The 15,160-nt window shown below is 42.7% G+C and overlaps 1 protein-coding gene across 5 annotated transcripts in view; it reads right to left on the bottom strand.

Annotated features, from left to right (window-relative positions):
- Positions 1–15,160, bottom strand: part of DOCK4 (dedicator of cytokinesis 4) — a 521,894-nt gene that overhangs the window by 77,755 nt on the left and 428,979 nt on the right. For all 5 annotated transcript variants that reach the window (XM_017342765.4, XM_008258382.5, XM_008258384.5 and 2 more), the window contains exons 28-30: positions 13,732–13,807; positions 10,804–10,904; positions 10,337–10,395 (exon numbers count right to left, since the gene is read on the bottom strand). In XM_017342765.4, coding sequence (XP_017198254.1) covers positions 10,337–10,395; positions 10,804–10,904; positions 13,732–13,807 — 236 coding nt within the window. The remainder of the gene's footprint in view (positions 1–10,336; positions 10,396–10,803; positions 10,905–13,731; positions 13,808–15,160) is intronic.

Raw genomic sequence — 15,160 nt, 5'->3', positions numbered from 1 at the left:
CTTTAACATGAGTTTAGCTTGGTGTTTTGGGCTTTGGTTTTTCCAAATGCAACCAACAGAGGTCTGATACACCAGTTGGCATGTGAGCACCAGTCACCTCTGTCAAAGATTTCGCCTACCTCCAGGAGACCAATATGACAATAATGAGAATGTGAGACTGCGTTAAGACATCCAAGAGGCTGAATTCTGTCTCAGTTTACACTTATCTGGAAAAAGTGCCTTCAACAGAGGCCACTGATCTGAATGTCTTTCTGTCTTGATATCAAGAGGGCTTTGAATCAACTTTGGGCTGCAGTCTGTGACAGTGTCCCAGGGCTGTCCCAGACATCTGTCTCAATCAGGGACTGGATGTCCTTGCCCTTGCCCTGCATCTTGGGTGCCCTACAGACTGAGGTCCTCATGCTCTCTCCTGGCAGATGCACTCCTGTAGCCGGGTCAGATCCCAAGCCCTGCAATATCTGTGATGGTCCCCAGAGACCTCACACCATCAGGGAGATGCCCTCTGCAGCCGTTGGGGACCAGGTTGATTTTTCCTTGGGTTGGTGTCTGTGTGAGCCAAAGTGTTCATCAGCCACGTGCTTTGAGCATTCTCACAGAATACAGCCCTGGATGCAACCCATGAGCCCTGCCCACCTCAAAGTCCTTTTGCTTTCCATCACTGAAACCAACAGTCCCCTCCTCTCTGAGGAATTATCAAAGGCATTTTAATTGCTTTTCACAGCCTTTAAATAACTTATCCATAACTCATTACATGTGAGGAAGAAAGTTGGTTTGCAATTCCTTTTGTGTTCCTACCTCTGCTTATTTTATTAAAAAGCTTTATTGGCTTATTTTACTTTATTTGAAAGGCAGAGAGAGAGAGACAGTTAAACACACATACACTCACACACACAGAGAGAGAGAAAGAGAGAGAGAGAGAGAGAGAGAGAGAGACAGAGACAGAGACAGAAAGACTGGGCCAGGCTGAAGCTCGGGCTCAGAACTCAATCTGAATCTCCCAGGTGGGTAGCAGGGACTCAAGCACTTGAGCCAACACCTCTGCCTCCCAGGGGCACATTAACAGGAAGCTGGAATTAGAAGTCCAGCCAGGGCTTGAACCTAGGCACTCTGATAACAAATGCCTCCCACCTTTATTTATGGTAATCCTTTGTTTTTCCCAAAGGATTGCTTACTTTTCCTCACCAGAGCACGGATATAGCAAAAGAAATCTGCTTATTGGTCTTTATATATTTTACTTTCAAGACCAACACCTCACTGAAGTATCAATTATTTCCCCATCTTCCCAACACACATAATATCTGGAGCAGGTAACTAGCAGGTAGCATTTGCAATTCCTTCCCTTGGCTATTTTTGTCAAGCAGAAAGCAGAAGTAACACGAACTCAGTCACTCTTACTGTCACTTTACAAAGCCTAAAACACTGAAAAGCATATTCAAGTGAGGGGGAAAAAGAGAGAGGGGGGGAAGATATGCCCGGGAGGGCAAAGGCTGGAAGTTCTGACATTAGCAGGTCTTCCACCTGCTCTATGATCCTGGCCCAGGAGATGGTTGCAGGGGCTCAAGGTCTGGCCACAGATCATTGGACCAAAAGGACCATGCATGCCAGGACAAAGGCCATCTTGGGATTTGATCAGCAACCAGGAAGGCCTCTCTTCCATGAGACCTTACAAAGCTTTTGGGTGTGTGTGGGGGGTCGGGGGGAGGAGGATGGGAGAGAGAGGGAATACAAAGTAAAACTTAGTTTCTTGGGCTGGCGCTCTGGTGCAGAGGGTTAAAGCCCTGGCCTGAAGCGCTGGCATACCATATGGGCGCTGGTTCGAGACCCAGCTTCACTTCCGATCTAGCTCTCTGCTATGGCCTGGGAAAGCAGTAAAAGATAGCCCAAGTCCTTGGGCCCCTGTACCCACGTGGGAGACCCAGAAGGAATTCCTGGCTCCTAGCTTCAGATCGGTGCAGCTCTGGCTGTTGCGGCCAACTAGGGAGTGAACCAGCAGGTGGAAGACCTCTCTCTCTCTCTGCCTCTCCTTTCTTTCTGTAACTCTGACTTTCAAATAAATAAATAAATAAATCTTAAAAAAAAAAAAAAACAACTTAGTTTCCCAACAGCCGGGACAATTTTCCCATACCTGATCCGGCAGAACGCTATTCAGAGTGGATACATTGCTATTATACTCTTTAAATCTGGCATCCTTTGGTCTCTCTCATGGGGACTGCCATCAGCATACACATATTTTATTTGCCACCATTAGCTTGAGTACTTTTGAATCTCTTTTTAAAAAACTTTTCCATTTAGATATTTTATCACCAAATGTTCTTGACAATTTATTTTACTATGAAACATACAGCTGTAGAGAACAGCAAGACAAATCCTCCCATACCCTCACCTAACTTCTATAATTATCAAGATTTTTCTGATACTGTTTCACCTATACAGAATATTTTAAAAGCAAATCTGAGACATTATATAATTCTCCTTGTACACATCATCTTTAACAGAGAAGACATTTTATAAATATAGATTTGCAATGGTTTTATTACACCTAAAAATTCCTAATATTAATAACAAATCTGGCATATTATTAAAAATCCTCTTGATGGTCTTAAAATATGCGTGTATACTTAGTTTCTTTCATGGTCTATACACTACATTTTGTGGCCTAATTTTTCTAACACCAGTAGGAAAGTGATAGAGAAGCCATACCCACATTCAGAATCACAGTGTAGGAATGCAGAAGAGACTTATTTGCTGAAAACAAACTTTGGAAGCAGAGAATCTGTGCCAGCCTGAACAGGCTCTTCAACCATAGAAAATTTAATTCCCACCAAATCAACAAAGCAAAATTTTGAGCTATGTATGGCAACAGCAAAATAAACTTCATTTAAGTGGTTTCTTTTTTAAACCATAGATTCAGTATATTTTCCCCTTCTCTAATTGGCAGCCACATGGTCTTGTTTTGAAGTATTGAGGGCACCTGCTACTTGGGCTGTTGGTGCTTTATATTTATGCATACAGAACAGCCTGCTGGGGAAGTATTGATTTTTCTGCAGCAGTTACAAGACACTGTTTGTAAATGTGGAACAAAGAGCCCACTTTATATTTAGGAAGGACATGAGTTCATCTAAAAATAGAAAGAAAAAACAACCTTGTACCAAGGTGAAAGCCAAATATGGGACACAGTAATAAAGACCAACCTCTTTTCTTGCCGACTTTTCTTGCAAGTATAGATATGAGTTGATAACATTTTTTTGGGGAAATACATGTTTTTCTTTCTCTCTTGACAATTTTTTTTTAATTTGACAGTGAGAGACAGAGAGACAGAGAGAAAGGTCTTCCTTCCATTGGTTCACTCTCCAAATGGCCGCTACAGCTGGCGCTGCGCCAATCTGAAGCCAGGAGCCAGGTGCTTCCTCCTGGTCTCCCATGCGGGTGCAGGGCCCAAGCACTTGGGCCATCCTCCACTGCACTCCCGGGCCACAGCAGAGAGCTGGACTGGAAGAGGAGCAACTGGGATTAGAATCCAGTGCCCAGACAAAATGCTTTTAGTACTTCAATTTAGAAAATGAAAGTACAGAAAAATAATCTGTTTATGAAAAGGTATTTACTTATCAGTAGTTGGTCTTTATTCTTCAAAAATAAGTTATTTTATTAAAACCACAATGAGATACTTACTATTTCATAACCAAAAAGTGGCTATAGGCCGGCGCCACGGCTCACTAGGCTAATCCTCCGCCTTGTGGAGCCAGCACACCGGTTCTAGTCCCGGTCCGGGCGCCAGATTCTGTCCCGGTTGCCCCTCTTCCAGGCCAGCTCTCTGCTGTGGCCAGGGAGTGCAGTGGAGGATGGCCCGAGTACTTGGGCCCTGCACCCCATGGGAGACCAGGAGAAGCACCTGGCTCCTGCCATCGGATCAGCGGATCAGCGCGGTGCGCTGGCTGCAGCGCTCCAGCCCCAGCGGCCATTGGAGGGTGAACCAACGGCAAAGGAAGACCTTTCTCTCTGTCTCTCTCTCTCTCAGTGTCCAACACTCTGCCTGTCAAAAAAAAAAAAAAAAAAAAAAAAAAAAAAGCAGCTATAAAAAACCAGAAAGGAGTAAGTATTGGTGAGGATGTAGAGAAACTGAAAAAACTGAAACTGTTGTGCCCTGTTAGTCTGAATGTGAAATGGTGCAATGGCTGCAGAAAACAGTAGAGTGGCTCCTTAAAAATACGGCCTTTTCCAAACACTGACGGAGTTTCTGGCTTCCATAGCCTAGACCACTCACGTCAAGAGCCTCAGGTGGTCACTGACATCACACATAAGAGTGTTAATTGTTACATTAACAGCAGCAGTCACTGTGTACTAACTCCCCATGCAGGACTTTTGTCCTCCGTGAGTTGAACTATGAGAATTAACTGTAAAACTTGTTCTCAAAGAGTTGTGTGTGTGTGTATTTTATGTGTGTACAAATTGCTGAAATCTTTACTTAGTATAGAGTTGTTCTTCTGTGCACAAAGTTAATTGAAAATGAATCTTTTTTTTTTTTTTTTTTTTTTTTTTTACAGGCAGAGTGAACAGTAAGAGAGAGACAAGAGAGAAAGGTCTTCAATTTGCTGTTGGTTCACCCTCCAATGGCTGCCACAGCCGGCGCGCTGCGCTGATCCGAAGGCAGGAGCCAGGTACTTATCCTGGTCTCCCATGGGGTGCAGGGCCCAAGCACTTGGGCCATCCTCCACTGCACTCCCGGGCCACAGCAGAGAGCTGGCCTGGAAGAGGGGCAACCGGGACAGGATCCGGCACCCTGACCGGGACTAGAACCCAGTATGCTGTGTCGCTTCCCCTCTTCGTGGAGGAACGACACAGGACCCTGCGCTGTTCTTTCGTCTGCTCGGCCCTCCCCGGGTTTGCTGCTGGTTCTTCCCGGGTTGGCTACTATCCCTTCCACCTCCGTGGAAGGGCAGTTCCCCCTGGCCACATTCCCCACTTCCGCAGGGGAGCGGCACACCGCCGGCCGGCTTTCTCGGGGGCTGCACGGGTTCCCTTAGATGTTCCCCATAGATGTTCCTGGTGCATGCCGTCTCTCTCCTCCTTTATAGTCCTCCTCCGCCAATCCCAACTCGGCTGCCCACACGCCGAGTACGCTGCTCTCCTCCAATCAGTAGCAAGTCCTACAGTTTATTGGTTGAACTGGAGGCAGCTGTGCGGAAGCTGTTTACTTCTCTCCCAGCGCCATATTGTGGGAGAGCAGATGCATAGAATAAGTCTTAATTCCAGTAACTCAGTCTAGTCCGGTTTGCTCCCCACAGTGGGAGAGCAGATGCATAGAATAAGTCTTAATTCCAGTAACTCAGTCTAGTCCGGATTGCTCCCCACAGATCCCCCTTTCTTTTTATTTTTTGGCGTTGATACGCGCCTGTCTTCGGTGTCCCACGGCACACACTCTGCTCTACTTGCTAGAGTTGCCACAGGCTCTTACAAGTCCTATCAATCAGGCAAACCGAATCCGGGTCCTCTCTTCTCCATGTTGTGAGGAGGTTTTTAGGCGCTGATGCGTGCCTGTGTTCGGTGCCCTGCAGCGCATGCTTTGCTCTGCCTGCAGGGGCTTACAAGCCCTAACAATCAGGCAAACCGAATCCAAGCCTTCTCATTGCCGAATTGTGGGGGAGACTTATTAGTGTTGGTTCGTGCCTATCTTCGGTGACCTGCAGCTCATACTCTGGTCGAGCTGCTTGCTGGTGCTTATCGCCTTAATCAGGCAGACCGAATCCAAGCTTTCTCATTGCCATGTTGAGGGGAGGCCTTTCTATTTCTCTATCTCCGGGCATTCCTATTTCTCCCATTTTACTTCTATCTTCCAGCATTCCTGTTTCTCTCATTTTACTTCTAAACTTCTGTTTCTCTTATCCCCGCGGTTTTCCGGCGCCCGCCCGAGGCTGCTTCTCGGCACCTCGCCCCGCGGCAGCTTCACGGCTCTGCACGGCTTCCCGGCGCCTCGCCCCGCCGGCGCCCGCCCCGCGGCGGCTTCACAGCTCTGCGCGGCTTCCGCGAATGTTTCCGCCACCACCGGCATTCAGTCCAAGTTCCCCGGACTAACCTGGCGAATTTCAACCTGGCGGCCCACGTCTCTGCCTCTGGTTCCAGATCTTCGCCTCTTGCTCCCCGGGGTGACTTGAAGAATTCCAAGGTGGCTTATGTCTCCGCCTTGGCCTGCACTCGCGGCTTCATCCTCCCTAACATTTTTCTCTACCCGGTATGTTTCCTTAAGTTTTCTTCCAACAATATTCCTCTCATTTCTCCTGGCTTCTCCCCACAGTCCGTATCCAAGTCTAAGTTTCTTATAGGTTTCACTTTCACTTTCAACCTGCAGTCCGTATCTAAGTCTAAGTTTCTTCTTGCTTTCACTTTAAATCCTAACTTCTTTCCCACAGTCCATATCCGAGTCCAAGCCTCCTCCAGGTTTCACTTTCGCTTTCAATCTCCTAGCTTCCCCGCCATAGTCCGCATCCGAGTCTATGAAAGCTTTCACTTTCGCTTTCAATCCTAACTTCTTTCCCACAGTCCATATCCGAGTCTATGCCTAGGCTTTCAATAGCTTCTTCCGGCACCTAGGCTCTTTGCTAGTCTCTCTCTCCGGTATTTTCCCACTTCTTCCCGTTTCTTCTCTCCTAAGTTTCCTATCCGTCCTAGGTTTCCTATCCGAGTCACGGCACCATTATGTCGCTCCCCCTCTTCGTGGAGGAGCAACACAGGACCCTGCGCTGTTCTTTCGTCTGCTCGGCCCTCCCCGGGTTTGCTGCTGGTTCTTCCCGGGTTGGCTACTATCCCTTCCACCTCCGTGGAAGGGCAGTTCCCCCTGGCCACATTCCCCACTTCCGCAGGGGAGCGGCACACCGCCGGCCGGCTTTCTCGGGGGCTGCACGGGTTCCCTTAGATGTTCCCCATAGATGTTCCTGGTGCATGCCGTCTCTCTCCTCCTTTATAGTCCTCCTCCGCCAATCCCAACTCGGCTGCCCACACGCCGAGTACGCTGCTCTCCTCCAATCAGTAGCAAGTCCTACAGTTTATTGGTTGAACTGGAGGCAGCTGTGCGGAAGCTGTTTACTTCTCTCCCAGCGCCATATTGTGGGAGAGCAGATGCATAGAATAAGTCTTAATTCCAGTAACTCAGTCTAGTCCGGTTTGCTCCCCACAGTGGGAGAGCAGATGCATAGAATAAGTCTTAATTCCAGTAACTCAGTCTAGTCCGGATTGCTCCCCACAATGCTGGTGCCGCTAGGCGGAGGATTAGCCTATTGAGCTGCGGCGCCGGCTCGAAAATGAATCTTAATGGAGAATGGGACTGGCAATGGGAGAGGGAGGAGGAGGTGGGATGGATTGTTGGTAGGAGGGCAGATATGCTGGGAAGAATAACTATTCCTAAAGTTATACTTATGAAATTTATATTCCTTCAAAATAAATTAACAAAATAAAATAAAACAATCTACCAGAAAAAATATTTTAAAAAATAGAATTACCATATGATTCAGTAATTCTACTTCAGGGTATATATCCCAAAGAATTGAAAGCAGGATCTCAAAGAGATATTTGTACACCCATGCTCACAACAGCATTATTTACAACAGCCAAAAGTGGAAGTAACCTAAGTGTCTATTGATAGATGCATGGACAAAGAAAAGTGGTAGTCTACTCAAGGGAATATCATTCAGCCTTAAAAATGAAGAAAATTCTGATGTATGTTATAACACAGATGATTCTTAAGGATATTCTGCTAGTAGAAATAAGGCAGTCACAAAAACACAGGTATTGGGGCCGGCGCTGTGGTGCAGTGGGTTAAAGCCCTGGCCTAAAGCGCTGGCATCCCATATGGGCACCGGTTCTAGTTCCGGCTTCTCCTCTTCCGATTCAGCTTTCTGCTATGGCCTAGGATAGTAGTAGAAGATGGCCCAAGTGCTTGGACCCCTGCAGCCGCATGGGAGACCCAGAAGAAGCTCCTGGCTCACCGGCTTTCGATTGGCGCAGCTCCGGCCGTTGCATCTGGGGAGTGAACCAATGGATGGAAGACCTCTCTCTCTCTCTCTCCCCCTCTCTCTCCCTCTCTCTTCTCTGTGTAACTCTGACTTTCAAATAAATGAAATAAATCTTAAAAAAAAACCACAAATATTATATGATTTTATGTTAGGTACTTAGAATAGTAAAATTTGTAAAGACAGAAATCAAAATGGTGGTGACAGGGGCAGAGAGAGGAGGATGGGAAATTAGTTTTTAATGGGCATAGAGTCTCAGTTTTGAAGATCAAAAGAATTCTGGAGATGGATGTTGGGGGTGGTTGCATTACAAGGCAAATGTTCTTAATCACACTGATATGTACAAGGAAAAGTGGTAAATATGATAAGTTTCAAAAAATATTTTATTTGAGAGAAGGAAGAGAACACCCATCTGCTGGTTTACTTCCCAAAAGCCCTCAATGTCCAGGTCTGGCCATACCCGGCTAGGAGCTGGGTACTCAATCTAGGTCTCCCAAGTGGGTTGCAGGATCCCAATTACTTGAGCCATCAACGTTGGCTCCAAGGATCTTCATTAACATGAAGCTAGAATCAGGAGCCCAAGCTGGGTATTGAACCTAACTGAAAAGTTAGGACAAAACTCCAGAGAAATAAAGCAGAAACCAAGAAATGAAGTGAAAATTTACACTTACCCTATGCTTGAATTATGTCATGCTGGGAAACCATAACTGGATATAATGAGCCTTTTCTAACATAGTCCTAGGACTGTGCTAAACCCGTGTTTAGGGTTGAGACAACAAAGAAAGGGGGCAGTGTTGTAAATAGTTCATATTTATTTCATAGATTTTCCTCTCTCTTTTTTGTTCTAAAACAAAAATATTTCTACCTATTGATTTTTATGTTAAATTACTTCTCTGAGTGAGGGAATTTAACTTAACAATAAGACACCATATTGGGATACTTACTAAGTGGATAGATATTGTGGTTTGCATACAGATGAGCATGGAAATAAGCACATGAGGCAATGATGAGAAGAGGAAATCTGCCATGTTTGTCATCACTCTGGTCATCCAATCAGATCTATCCCACTCTCATAGCTTGAGCTCTGAAAAGGGCCTGCAACTGCCTCCAAAGAGAATTTCACTGCAGTATTCTTTGGCAGACACTACCTGGTGAAATAATGCCAAATGCAATATGGACACCACAAGGGCCTTGGTGTATTTTTGAAGAAAACAAGGACATAGAGAATCAAGGCATCGTGAAGATTTAGAGAAGCATTTCTTCTTCAAGTGAGATGAATGTTTGATACTATTTTTGAGATGAACCAAAAGGCAGAAAATGGTTTCTACTAGATGCCATTTTTGAGATGCTAACTTGATTTTTTCTGAAATCACCAAAAAGCTTTGCACACTGAGCTCATCCCTTGTATATAACAAAGCTCCCTCAAATTGATACATATATTTGAGGGACCCTGGTCAAAGAAAATCATTCTGTACCATGAATGTAATATAATGACAGTTGTTCTTTTTACTCCAAGAAAACAAATACTGCTGTCTCCAAGTTGGATGGGTCCAAGAGAAGATACTTTCAGATCATTATACATTCAAGTCAAATCAGTCCATCATTTTAATAAATCACAAGGACAAATTAAAATGCAGTCATAGTAAAAGAACACCAATACCTTGCATAGCTAACATACAAAATTAAACTATGAATCTATAGCAAGAGACATTTTACTAATGCATTTTAAACAATTTATTTTTTCCAAGTGTTATCCTTTTCTGTTCAAGCAGATCTATGTTATCAGTTTGCTAGAACACAGTGCTTCCTCTGCTCGGGCAGACTAACAAAATTGGATCTAACAGTCTCTTAGCAACTGAAGATGCTTTTAAAATCTTTTGATGATCTCTTTATGATATAGGTCAGTCACTTCCAGTATTTAAGAGTAGTGATACTCAAGTCAATGTTTCATGAAGTTTAATCTGAATGTGTTATGATTCATAGTCTCAATTCAGAGTTCTAGAAATTTTGACTTGTTACAGTCCCAAAGTGGGAACATCTACCTCATTACTGGAAATAGTGTGTGTATCGCTGGAGCTATGCTAGATTATAAAAACCTATCATTAATCAACAATGAACCACACAAAGGTAAGATGATTTTTCAGACAGATAACTAATTTAAAGAATTAGTTGTAACCTTATTCAATGCCAAAGTGCCAATTATTTTCTGTAGATATCTTTATTGATTTAGACATTTGGTTTCCAGCACTGTCATTGGTAAACTGTCCTTGATTTATACACTTAAAAGTACAGTGACAAGCTTCACAATGGCAATGGCTTCTCTTCTCGTCTCTTACCTAGGTTTTGCCACATGCTGAAAATTTCACAACCCATTGTGACCCGCATGTCACCATACCTGAAATAGAGAAAAAAAAAATCAAACCTGACACAAAGCCTCTAGAATACAGCTATGTTTCTTTAGGACACAAGCCATCATTCTGAATCAAAAGGCAAGATGTTTTTAATTAAAGATGCTTAATATATGTCTTGGTGCCTCTAAATCAAAGCCTTATATAAATCTTTCCTAAAACATAGTTTTTTTTTTCCACTATAATAATTCTGAATCTTGAAAGATTCAGGGAAAAAGAAAATATGAAAATAAGGTCAAAATATTAACAGTTTCAGAAAAGACTGCTTCTTGTCCTCTGGGTCATTGCTTCTCTACTGTGTGATTTCCAGTTACAGACATTTGATTCATGAATCATTTGAAATCAATATCATTTGAAAGGCAACATTTACCAGCTGATTATACATTGGTACTTACTTTTCTAGCACCTTTTTCTTTTTGGAAGGTGTGAACATCTCCAGTTGTAGACATAACTGGTTTATAAAAATGACGGCGAGATAAAAGTAGGAATCCCAGATCTAAAACAACAAGACATTTATTTACTTATTTTCATTTTGTTTGAGATAAAGACAGGCAGAGAAATCATGTATCTGTTGGTTCACTCTCCAAATGTCCGTGATAACTAGGGTTGGGTCACGCCAAAGCCAGTAGTCTAGAACTCAGTCTGGGTCTCCCATGTGTGTGGGCAGGGACCCAAGGACTTGAGCCATCATCTGCTGCCCTCCAGGGTGCAGCTGTACAGGGCTATAAAGGAAGCAGCGGAGCTGGGACTCAAACCAGATACTCCAATGTGGAATGGAGGCATCCGAAACGGCATCTTAACCACAGTGCCAAACACTCACTACAAGAGCAAGATACTTAAATACTATGGTGGTACAAAAATATTAACAAGTGAAGTAACATGATATCTTGGATTTGCTTCAAAAGTGATTAAGTGGATGGGAGTATGTACAGTTGAAATAAGACTGGCCATGAGTTGGTAAAGAGTCAAAGCTGAATATTGGTGTATGGGGTTTTTTATACTATTCTCCATTTTATAGAAAGATTTATATTATTTATTTGAAAGACAGAGTTACAGGGGCGGAGTAGACAGAGAGAGAGGTCCTTCCATCAGCTGGTTCACTTCTCAATTGGTTGCAATGGCTGGGGCTGGGCCAGGCTGAAGCTAGGAGCCCAGGAGCTTCTTCCAGGTCTCCCATGTAGGTGCAGGGGCCCAAGCACTTGGGCCATCTTCTGCTGTCTTCCCAGGCACATTAGCAGGGAGCTGGATTGGAAGTGGAGAGTTGGGACTCGAACCTGCACTCTTATGGCATGCCAGTACTGCAGGTGGCAGCTTAACCTGCTAGGACACAGATTTGACCCCTATTCTCTCTCCTTTTACACAGTATCCGCTTGATTTTTTCCTTCCTTCCTTCCTTCCTTCCTTTCTTTTTTTTAAATATTTATTTTATCTACTTAAAAGGAAGAGATACAGAAAGAGATGGAGAGACAGGGACAGATATCTTCCATCCACTGGTTCACTCCCCAAAGGGTTGCAATGGCCAGGGCTGGGCCAGGCTGAAGCCAGGGGCCAGGAGCCAGGTCTCCCATGTAGGTGCAGTGTTCCAAGGACTTGGGTTATCTTCTGCGGCTTTCCCAGGTGCTTTAGCAGGGAGCTGGATTAGAAGTGGTGCAGCCGGAATTTGAACCAGCGCCCAGATGGGATGCTAACACTGCAGACAGTGGCTTAACCTGCTGCACCACAGCACAGGCCCCTTGATTATTTTCTTGACAAAAAAGTACCATAACTAAATACCATTTATGTGTTGCTTCAAAGCTGTATCTCAGGTTTCATGAACTCTGGTACATTCTAAAGGGTAGATGTTTTGTTTCTCTTATATGTCTGGGCATCTTTAAACAGGTTGGAGTATAAGATGGATTACTTTATTCCTGTTTGAATTCATTTCTGGAACTCCTTTTACTGAAGAACTTAAAAAAAATCATAGACTTCTTTGAATATGCTAATTGCCTTAAATTCAGAAAATCTATAAAAATTCCCTGCCCGGACAAACCTCATCAGTCTAAGTTTGCTTATACTAAAAACAGAATCAGAATGAGATCAGAATAAAATTCGCTGAAATAAAGTTAGTAAAAAAGAAAGAAAAGTCACCAAAACAACCCCCCCCCCAAACCATGTGGAAAGAAACAGCCGCTCTATTGACACTTAGTAAAATTAAAGACAAATAAAAAAAGAATAGGACGAAGAGTTAAATATCTGTTATAAAGACTTTTCACACAAAAAAGAAAATAATAAAGCCCCAAGCAAAATAATGAACAAAAGACAAGATAATTCACAAAATAAGAGTTTTAGTTAATATCTGCTATTTAGTCAGTAATTAATAATTAGAAACAAAAATTAAAACAAAGAAGATTTTTCTCTTTAGTTGTCAAAAAAGTGTTAGTATACTAGAGATGCAATGTAGCATCTACAGTTAGAATAGTATGATATAAGATAAAAGGCAGTCAATATAATTGGTAAAACCTTTAACTCAATAATTTCACTAATAAATATTTTTTTTTGACAGGCAGAGTGGACAGTGAGAGAGAGAGAGACAGAGAGAAAGGTCTTCCTTTGCTGTTGGTTCACCCTCAAATGGCCGCTGCGGCCGGTGCACTGTGGCCAGCGCACCGCGTTGATCTGAAGCCCGAAGCCAGGTACTTCTCCTGGTCTCCCATGCGGGGGTGCAGGGCCCAAGCACTTGGGCCATCCTCCACTGCCCTCCCGGGCCACAGCAGAGAGCTGGCCTGGAAGAGGGGTAACTGGGACAGATTCCGGCGCCCCGACCGGGACTAGAATCCGGTGTGCCGGCACCGCAGGCGGAGGATTAGCCTAGTGAGCCGTGGCGCCGGCCACTAATAAATATTTAACCAAGGAAATAATTAGAGAGGTAGTCCAGGTTTAATTTTGTAAGAATGCCCAGAAGAAGAGCTATTTGTAAGAGATAGATAATAGGAACAGGTCAAGTATCAAAAAGTAGAGCTATGATATGAAAATTTGATGTATTGTTATAAGATACAAGATAGAGAAACATAAAATCATTAAAATCCCATTGGTTTTATAATACTTTCTAATTATTTGAAATTTATAGTAACAAAGATCTATTTCCTTATAAGCACAATGTTTGCCGCCAAGTTGATAAGTGAAGCAATCATCATATATCGTTCATAGACTATAATATAATTAATATAACATCAACTATTCATAAGTAAAAGTAAAGTATACCAAGAAAATACAGTAGGCAATTTCCTAAAATACAAAGCAAATATTTTAGCCCAAGTAGGTCAGCCATCTAAAGGAACACTTACCTTATAATCAAAGTTTTCATTTAAGAAATTCTTACGAAGTGCATCAGAGAGGTACAGTACTGTTGTAATAATAACGCTAGTGATAAAAAAGAATACATTTTAAGTTTAAAGATTCATATTAGTGAAAATTACTTAATAGATGAGAATAAAAACCAACCAAGATGAAAGAAAACCTCTTTCAGCAAGCATGTTAGATAATTCATACTTGAAATAAAAGAGACATCAAGCCAAAAAGAAAAGGAAAAAGAAATCTATCATCAAAGTTCGGTTCTTTGTGAGAGGATACAGAGCAAGAGCTAGGAGCTTAAATGATTCAGACAGAAATACTTTGATATTTTGATGTTGTATAAGTTTTGAAATTAATTTTTGAATAAAGCAAATGATTTAGTACAAGCAAAACATTCTGTATTGATGATCATGGGATAAACCCACACTTCTCAAAAATATTGCAAAGGAAAATAAGTCCAAAGATGAAATGGATAGGATGAAATGATAAAGAATATAGTGTATTTATTAGACAGTCTCTCTCTGGTGTCCTACACTTAAAGTGTTGGAGGGCATGCAAGAGCTGCCAAAGGAAGATTCCATCTTTCTCAGGACAGCAAGGTTGCCACTAAAGAAACAACTACAGCCTGTGAACTTGTCTATTACTCTGTGCTAAGCTGTGTGAAACCGACAGAAAGCGTGAAGTCATTCCGAGGAAGGCACCGCTAGGGCAGGAGTCGCTCAGAGAGGGGACAGGTGCGCTCTGTGTCCTGCAGGGGAGACTGAGATGGAAGAACCTGGGGGCATTCTTGATGAGTTCCAGTATTCTGTCATTTGTTCTAAATCTCATTTTTACAGCCAGAGGAGTACATAAGACACAAAACACCAAAGTCTGTGACAAAATAGAATTAAAAGATTAGTTAATTTCGGCGCATAGTTTTTTTTTATGAGCATTTTCTGTGAACATTTTGAGGACTCTTCACATGCATGGATTTCAAAAATTTCTGCACCAAAATACACTTATCTTTTAATTCTGCTTCCCATGAACTTTTTGAGGTATGCTCCTACATTCAAAATTCAATGTATTCATATTTCAAGTTGGTTCGTTTAATGTTAGATGTAGCATAATATTGAAACAAGATAAGCCACTCATCAAATTACCATTCACTAGATACCAACATACAAGTGGTTGGTATTTAAAACTTCTTTGGCTTGATCTGAGATGCATGCATAATGCAGTGTTGTGATGTGATGAGGCTAAGTTCTCAGCATAACATTTGGAATGGAAAAAGTAGTTGTATGACCCAGGGTAAAATGGAACAAAACTAAACTTCACCAACTTCACACCTTGGAATTTACTATTTAGAAGAATATTTATAGTCTCTGAAGGGCATGCATGTTCATTATTGCTATCTGCTAGGAAACTCACTATTACAGGATCATT

This window comes from Oryctolagus cuniculus, chromosome 3 (assembly GCF_051225735.1).
Source record: "Oryctolagus cuniculus isolate XC-2025 breed Fujian yellow rabbit chromosome 3, ASM5122573v1, whole genome shotgun sequence".
In the NCBI taxonomy this organism is placed as follows: Eukaryota; Metazoa; Chordata; class Mammalia; order Lagomorpha; family Leporidae; genus Oryctolagus; species Oryctolagus cuniculus.
Note: the sequence above shows the minus strand (reverse complement) of the source record. Positions and strands in the feature narration are given on the sequence as shown.